The sequence below is a fragment of the Etheostoma cragini genome, chromosome 4, assembly GCF_013103735.1.
Source record: "Etheostoma cragini isolate CJK2018 chromosome 4, CSU_Ecrag_1.0, whole genome shotgun sequence".
Lineage (NCBI taxonomy): Eukaryota > Metazoa > Chordata > Actinopteri > Perciformes > Percidae > Etheostoma > Etheostoma cragini.
This window is the reverse complement of record NC_048410.1, coordinates 5,889,943-5,898,738: the sequence shown is the minus strand read 5'-3', so window position 1 is coordinate 5,898,738 and position 8,796 is coordinate 5,889,943. Positions and strand designations below refer to the sequence as shown.

Sequence of the window (8,796 nt, the reverse complement as noted above, 5' to 3'; positions counted from 1 at the left end):
ACCGTCTGGACCTGGCCTGTTGCTGTGCTGGTCTGGTCGCTTCCCATGTTGGATGAGGCTGTGGACTGGGTGTTGGTGGTCCCAGTTTCATTTGTTTCACAGGGTGAGTTGGAGCAAACAGTCTGGACCTGGCCTGAAGATGTGCAGGTCTGGTCGCTTCCCATGTTGGATGAGGCTGTGGACTGGGTGTTGGTGGTCCCAGTTTTGTGTGTTTCGCAGGGCGCGTTGGAGCACAACCTCTGCAGGGTGCTTGACTGGCCTGCATTCATGTTAGATGACAATTGGGTGGCTGTGTTGGTGGTCCCGGTCTCGTGGGTCTCATAGGGTGGGTTGGAGCAAACTGTCTTGACCTGGTCCGTCGCTGTGCTGGCCTGGTCGCTTCCCATGTTAGCCGATGCTGTGGTAGCTGTGTTAGTTGTCCCGGTTTCATGGGTCTCGCATGGTGGGTTGGAGCATATGCGCGGTGCAGACATGTTAGATGATGCAGTTGTGGCTGTGTTGGTTGTCCCCGTTTCATGTGTTTCACATGGCGGGTTGGAGCACACCTGTCCTGCTCCAATTGCAGCAGATGAGGTGGTGGCTGTGTTGGTGGTTCCTGTCTCGTGGGTCTCGCAGGGCGGGTTGGAACAGACCAGGGTGACGGTCCCAGAGCCCTCTCCAGCGGATCCAGCCTCAGTGGAGCTGGGCTGCTCAGAGGTTGGTGAAGCCAGAATGGACACTGGTAAATCCTGCACTGGCTGAGCTTCTACACCACTGGGAGTTGTGATCAGAGTAACCTGGGTGGGATGGTTCTGGGCAGAAGACAGTAAAGCAATTTAAATGATCTTTTAAGCCAGACTTAGACTACAGAAATTTAAAAACCCCACATGATTTTTAAATAGTTTGCAACACGCACAAAAGGAGAATCTTGAGATATTTTGCTCTCTATCCTCAAACATGCACACACTACAAGACTTGAAAAAATTAGCGCAAGATTATTGTGCCAGAGGAAGCAATGCACAACTTTCTTTCCAACAGTAAAATACTAATTTAATGTCCTGATGCCTTTAATGCTAAATACAACCTGAGGGGTATCAATCTACAAGCTCTTACTTGTACTGTCATTGTAGAGGAGGGCAACGCCGAGGCAGAAGTCAAGCTGGTTTGAGCAGTTGATACAGTTATGGCAGATGGGCTAATGACCTGACTAGACAGGGTAGCGATGGTTCCTAGTGTGGTGATGGGGGTGACCAGAGAGGCGTTGGAACTGTCCACCGTGCCTCCTCCCAGGCTTGAGGAGACTGTACCAGTGACAGTCCCAAGTGTGGTAACACCTGGAAGCCATTAAGAACATAAATGTCAAACAATAAAAAATCATTGAAAACAAAATCACAAGAACATTAACAAGTTATTCTTACCAGTAGTCCCCTTGACAACCAGAGTGGTAACAGTGGGCTTAACAGCAGACACTGTCACTGGTGTAACAAGTCGAACACCGCCAACTGTGCTCATGGGCACAGTGCGCAAAATAGTGCCAGGTTGCCCAGGAGCACCCTTCAAAACCACCTAAAAACACGCAATTCACAATTAGTCTTCTCAGGTGCAACATACATGGGGAGCACAAGAAAGTTGATGTCTATAAAGACTACAATAAAACAGTTTACCTGTGTCAGTCCCTGTTGGCCAGCTGAAGTGCCAAGTTTGGGCACTGCAGTGATGATTTTACCAGGAGTTCCAGTGGTCATCACCTTTGTGGTAAGGATTGTGATAGGCGTTTTCATGCCTGCACTGCTTGTCACACCTGCAAGGACAAAAGCATGTATACCTTAAGTAAATTTTCATCTGATGATGTCAACTCAAGACAAACTGCTCAAATAATAGACCTTGGTTAAATAACACCAGCAAATAATTTTGAACATTTGTTTTTATTCAAGCTAATTGCCATCAAATTAAAGGCCATTGCAGGAAACTTATCAGTACTTCAGTTGGGGCGTGCCATCTCCACTCATCTGGTAATTCAACCAGATGACAAACATCTCATTTGATTGAGATGTTAATCTGGTTCAGGTTTTGTTTAAACACTGAAATTTGATGTACTTATTTTGTTGTACTGTTTTCAGTCACAGATGTGCAGGGTGTTGTGATATGTAGTTTTGACAGGAGTAAACGCAAGTTTAGACCTGTGTAAACAGATGTTATACATAATGATAACAAAAACATAATTCATTAAATTGTCAACCAATTAATTCTACAAGGAAAATTTCATATTCCGTATTGTAGTGCCTTTCTTCTTGAGTTTTATTTTATCATTAAGGTTGTAATGTTCATTTGATAGAACTTTTTTTTTTTATATATATATATTTTGTAAGTATGATGCCAAATTGTTCAAACACTCTTTTTATAACACACTTGTAAAAGTATGCAAATTAAGTATAAAAAATTAATTAAAAGACCTGTGGCTCCAGGCTGGGTCATGATGGCCGACATAGGGATGGTCTTTATGATGGTGGTGCCCTGCTTAGTGGTGGATGGAGAGACACCGCTGATGTTTAGTATAGTGGGCTTGTTTCCTGTGCCTCCTGCCTGGGAAGTGGTGATGATGGTTGTGGGTTTGCCATCTGCGGAGGTCACTAGTTTCAGGATGGTGCCGGCTGGAAGGGGACCCTTTGTCTGGGGAGAGACACATGTTAGACACACCATTTGGAGAAAAACATCTGGTGCCTGTCTCAGGAGTTTTAAGCTACCTCCCGTTTTTTTTCCCTACAGTCATCCAGATAGCTGACCTGTATGATCTGTGTGAGAGGGTTAGTGGAAGCCTGGCCTGTGATAGCTGATGTCTGCACTGGCTTGGTTTGTACCACAGACATCATCTTGCCAAGGTTGGAGATCTGCCGACATAGGAGAGAGGCTCAAGTTCATGAGTCACCAGAAAACATCGGACAGCACAGGGAGTTCAGTGGGAAGGTAGACCACTGGTGGCTTTACACATCATTTAAGCCCTAACCGAGTGCCAGTCATGCAGATTACTAACGTCATGCTCCCCTTTTTCTCCACTAGAATTCTCCAACAGTCACTGTAAGCCAACCTTTACTCCCTCCCCCAATGGTTCAAACGCAGTGCATGTTGACAAGACATAAAAACAAAAACTCACACTAAGTGTGAAAAAGCAATTTACAGAACCCATACTTCACCACAGGGTGCTCTTAGAGTGGTGTTCCAGTATCATATTGGGCTACAGAGGAGTCCTGCTTTCTTACCAGAGTGCCACTGCTGCCCATGGTGAGAGGACTCTTGACCAGGGTAATTGTCTTGGTGACTCCTCCTACCACAGTGGTTACCACTTGGGCCTGCTGGGCCACTGTAACTGCACCCGACTTGTGCACAGTGATGATGGGTCTGGTGTTGGTGGGAGAGGACGCAGTTGCTGTGCCCACCTGGGCTGCAGCAGTTTTCAGCATCCGGGTGGCTGGGTTACTGACCTAGAGCACAACATTATTTTCAGAACTGACCTGTCACACACAGAATGCACTTGTAAGTAATGAGAATGTTTAGTGAGATCTATACCATGACTGGTGAAGCCATTTTCATTGTGGTTGTGCCAGGTGAAACGGCCACTGTTTTGAGAATGGTGGCACCTGCAGGAACATTGAGGACAGTGCCTGCAGAGGGCGGGATCTTCTGTGTTGCGGCAGCTGCTGCAGCTAAAGCTGCCATGCCACTCATCTGAGGGCTGCTCCCAATTGGCTGCAAAAAAGAAAAAACATTTAGTCATCTGAAAATGATATATACATCATGCAATATCCTCAACATGTTAGAAAATTGCTCATACCGATCCTTGGGTAGTCTGGGCAGGCACTACCATTCGGACACCTGGCGGAAGGGATGTCACGGTGACAGGGGATTTCCCAGGCTGGCTGGGGCGGACTGTGACAACAGATGTGCCCGTGGCAGACTGTTGAGCTGCAACTTTCAAGATTGCTGTAACAAAAAGGGAACAGATAAGACTTTGTGTGCAGGTTTTTTGCGGTTGTTCCTGGTGTAGTGACGACAATGGACATGGTAAAGTTGGAAAGAAAGAATCCTTGGTCACTAGTGCATACCTGTCTGGGGTAGGCTCTGAGCAGAGAGTGCTGCAGCCGGTGAGGGGCTCTTTGGAGAGTTCACAGGCTGCACAGGGGTGGCACTCATGGCGGGCGAGGCTGGGGTGGCAGGGATGTCATATTTCTGCAGCTGTAGTAAGTAGGTGTCAGCAGTTGAGACAGCGCCCCAGCTCACCTCAAGAGAGTTTGTGTTGGCACGGACTAACTGCACCCTAGCAGGGGCGTGTGGACGCTCTGATTTGTGTGGGGTGGAGAAAGAATAAATGTAACAATTGACTTTAAATTGTCACTCCAAATTATAAAACCATGTTACAGAACACCTACCTGTTTCGAGGTACCAGAGGTCTTTACAGCAGACTTGGTTGTTCCAAGCTTTACGATAACCGTCACGGCCACTCCAAACATAGAGTCTGGAATTGATGGCTACAGCACAGTGGCCAGCACGGGCCCTAGGGATGTTGTCTTCAAGAGTATCCATCAATACTGTCTCCCAACACATGGAGTCTACAGACACACATATGGTACAAAATCAATACCCAGTGAAGCCAATCTACTCAAAACCTTTTTTTTTTTTTAAGATGATTTGTTTGGGGCATTTTCAGCCTTTATTTTGACGGGACAGCTGAAAAGGTGGGAGAGAGAGGGGTAATGACATGCAGCAAAATGCCACAGGTCAAAGTGAAATCTAGTGTAATAAATAGACAAACCTAGATTTAAGCAGGCAAGAGTGTTTGTGCACTTCCACTCCTTCTCGTGTGTGGCCACTTTGACATCATCCATTACCAATGGAACCCATCCTCCAAAAACATACATCCTGCACATTGAGGAAAGGAAACTAGTGAGATGTTGCCATCAAGCACAGCTTGTTCTTCTAATAATTCCAACATGATTAAATACAACATTTGATGTGTTATTGCTTAGGTGCAGTAGTTGTCTCACTTGTTTGTGATGGTAGTGGCAGAGTGCAGACTTCTGGGGAGCGGTGCTGTCCCACTTACTGATGGTTTGTTCCATGTCAGGGTATCTGTATACAATGACCAGCAGTAGGATGTTATACAAGAGGCCCTATGTACTCTGATATGCAAACAGATTAATTAAAGTACCAATGGTAAGGTAAATTCTCACAGAATATTTTCAAACAGTTTTTAATACTCTCTCCTCCCTTTGGTCTGATTGGTTGTAAATACCATTGTCTCAGAGATGCCCCAGCCAGGGCATTTATAATTTTTGTACTCACATTTTTAGAAACCTACCAATATCAAGTGTCCACAGATCTCCAAGGCGGCAACCGCTCATCCCTCCATAGATTATGAGGCGAGATTTCCTGCTCGTCTTTTCTGTGTATACCACAGCAGTGTGACTCTCACGGGGAGGAGGCAGAACTCCATATGTAATTGGAATATCCCATCCAACCACACTGGAACCCGCACGGAGCTCAAGAGTGTACAGATCATTTAGGTATCTGAGAATGAAAAACAGACAAAAGTCAAACTCATGCTGCTTGTTGAATTAAAAACCACGTACTTTAAAAGGGCCCCACTGGTAAAACCTCTGTACCTGGGAATGTTGTTTTTTGGGTCCTCGCTGTCATTGGCTAGTCCACCAAACAGATAGCATTTGTTGCCAACCAGGGAAAAACTGTGGCCAAGACGAGGGCAAGGAGGGGGGCCATTCTTCGGGTTTTTTGCTTTCAACTTTTTCCATTCCCATCTGCTGGCCTGTAAAGAAACCCGCAAACATACAATGTTACAACAACATATTATCAATGGATTAAGTCATAGCACAAGCTGTAAAAAACACAAGTTGACCATTCCCTATTTTGACAAGGATTGATAAGGATTTTGTGTCAAAACCCTGACTATAACATAAACAGAGCATACTTATAACCTAAACTTAAACTTCCTTCATTCATTCATTCATTGTGAACAGAGTGTAACCTTTGCAATTAGGAAAATAAAGACATGTTTTGGGCATAGTTCACTCGTCAGAAGCAGAATAAATTGTGATGATTAGCATCACGTTTAGTCAATGTTATTTGCTTCTTTAGACTGCCCATTCCTTCTCAAAATATGCCTTCACCATAGTTTTTAAAAGCAGCTACTGAGTAGTATTTAGCCAGTTACTGGAACTTGGTGAACGCTCTGAATTTTGAAAATCAATTCTGAATCATTCAAGAAATAATCCTCATGCATCTAACAATCTATTTGCAACGCATTTAACTGTGTTCAATGGCTGTACATACCTGTCCATAGCTAAACGGCATGGAGCATATTCACAGCAGTGAAAACAACAAAGATGAAATAACTTGTTTTATTTGTCTATTTCTGCGATTACTGTAAAGAGCTAATTAAACATTAAAACTTTAACTCACACCACAAATGTTCATCAATCTCTGATGCAGATAGCCAAGCTCAAATATAGTCATGCAAAAGTGCAGAGATAATGTCCATGTTTACAATAGGAGGACAGCTCACATGTAAAATGTTTTGTATTGTAAACAAACTTGTCTGTGTTTTATGATTGAATTAATTCATTGCATTATCCATTTTGTAATGTGCAAATTAAACAAATAAATTGGGGGTTATTTTCCATTGAAAAATTACCTGTAGTTCATAGAGATCGTTGCTGTACTTTCCATACTCCACCATGCCACCAAATACCAGCAATCTTGTGCCATCACAGACAAAACCATATGCAGCACAACCAGGGGGAATATCACCACGGACTGCTGGGATAAACCACTGGTTTGTTGCTAGAAATAAAAACACAATCAACAGTGCTGTTCAGTTGAGGCGTACTCATATCAAATCATTCATAATATTAAAGAAGCTTATGTTATGACCTAAACATGACTGTAAATTCCTGACTAGTGTATTCTCTAAACAACTCTTATTAACTCACATTAGAACATAAACCAAAGTCTACATGTAAGGCTGGGAAACATAAAGGAAATATGCTGAATTTTTCTGTTCTTATTGGTTAATATGCAGGAAATTGGAGCATAGGAGATACTTAAACCAACCAGCATCATCCATTTTATTTTAGCCCGCCTTTTTTAACGTGCATTAAAGCCCTTTCTCCAGCAGATGGGGCCGCATTCAATCAGACAACAACCTGATTGGCCTGCTGAGGCCTGGACCCATGGCTGTACCTACTTAGTTCTGCACATCACGAACCGATTTTGAGAAATAAAATAGAATCGTTTTAGGTATACAATGTGAAAACGCATTGTATGTTTTTCACATCTGCAGATTTGTTAAGTAAAACCTTATCAGTAAAGTTATACATGCAGAGTTAATCTTACCAGTGTTGTATACATGTAATTCGTCCACAATCCCTTCGTTTCCACCGCCAAAGACAACCATAAGCTCCTTTATAGCTACAGCTCTATGTCCATGCCTGGGCCGGGGAACGGGACCGGACCATCCCAGCACCCGTTTCCACCGCGGCTGCAGAACCGACGCCATGGTCCCAGACACCGCGGAGCCAGGGGCAGACATGATTTCTGGCGGAGAGAATAATAAAATGAACGTTTGTCTTAACTAATGGAGTAATTGTGATATTTCCCCTTTAAGGACGATGCAACTCATCAGGATCGACTGAACTGTAGCTAACTTTTGTAAACTGTTTAAGCGGTTGTAGCAGCGAACGATAACAGCTTTGTTTAATGAACACATTCAATTAAAAAACAAACAAATGCCGAGAATATTGGTTCAGAGCAGCTCCTGGTTTGAAACACCTAATATATATTTCACGTTGCAGTTGTGCAACAAAGAAATGCATAGAATTTTTCATACACATAAGTTTTGTCATAGTTATTTCTAACCATTGAATTCAATCCATGGAAGCAGCCATCTTGTAACCAAACAAACCCCGCTAACGCTATTGCCAGGCTGAAAAATGGCGGAAGCGAATGAAAAAGAAAAATAGATGGTAGCTTATCAACCTTACCCGCAAATAAATACACTAAATTAAAAACAAATTCAATGAGCTAGTAACGGGTCAACAAAGCATAATACAGTTTCAACACAAACCTAATCCACAGTTAAAGGAGTCGGCTATTTTCATGCTTCTCTGGGAGTCGCCATATTGTAGCTAACAAGCTTAGCATTCTCTGCAATCCCTTTAGCATAATTATTAACAATACAAAGCTATAGGAAGTTTACTTTAACAGTTGCAACCGTTTGAGAACCACGTGTCTTAACTCCCATCGAACATCGTATTGGAATTGACTAAAAATAAAAGCCCAGTCATAGTATCCAAATTAATTCTAACGTTAGCTACACTCAGTTAGCCCTGGCTAGCTAGTTGCTCAACCTAATTTGCCAAAGCTAATAGCGTTAGCTACACGGCTGGCAACTGTCAATGCGTCGCCACATTTTACAGTTAAATGCAATGCTATTGCATCTTATTTTGAGATGCATATGTTACCTGACACAAATGAGGCTGCAACACTACTCTTAAAACGCAGCTAAACGGAGTTCAACTGCATAAACGGAGTGTTATGATGTTTCATGCCGTCTCTGGAAGCAGCCATCTTTTCGACAATCGGCCTAGTTCTACAGCTCCCACAAGAAAAATGGCCGGGCGGTATGCCACAACAAAACACAACAAACCGAAAAAGGCGCAAATATTTCAGAATGTAACTTACTTATTTCGATGCAGTAATTGCAAAAACACTGGTTTGTGGTCGTATCTTCCGGCAATAATCCCAATT

At 43.3% G+C, this 8,796-nt stretch overlaps 1 protein-coding gene across 1 annotated transcript in view; it reads right to left on the bottom strand.

Moving 5' to 3' along the window:
• hcfc1a (host cell factor C1a) overlaps window positions 1-7,584 on the bottom strand; it is a 12,280-nt gene extending 4,696 nt beyond the window's left edge. Inside the window, 17 exon segments of the mRNA XM_034868695.1 lie at window positions 1-791; window positions 1,093-1,313; window positions 1,398-1,545; window positions 1,644-1,780; window positions 2,433-2,649; window positions 2,763-2,867; window positions 3,237-3,458; window positions 3,544-3,723; window positions 3,809-3,957; window positions 4,080-4,313; window positions 4,404-4,583; window positions 4,787-4,893; window positions 5,019-5,103; window positions 5,333-5,541; window positions 5,637-5,797; window positions 6,683-6,831; window positions 7,384-7,584. Of these exon segments, the coding sequence (XP_034724586.1) occupies window positions 1-791; window positions 1,093-1,313; window positions 1,398-1,545; window positions 1,644-1,780; window positions 2,433-2,649; window positions 2,763-2,867; window positions 3,237-3,458; window positions 3,544-3,723; window positions 3,809-3,957; window positions 4,080-4,313; window positions 4,404-4,583; window positions 4,787-4,893; window positions 5,019-5,103; window positions 5,333-5,541; window positions 5,637-5,797; window positions 6,683-6,831; window positions 7,384-7,579 (3,491 nt within the window). The 5' untranslated portion in view covers window positions 7,580-7,584.
• Window positions 7,585-8,796: the final 1,212 nt, after the last annotated feature.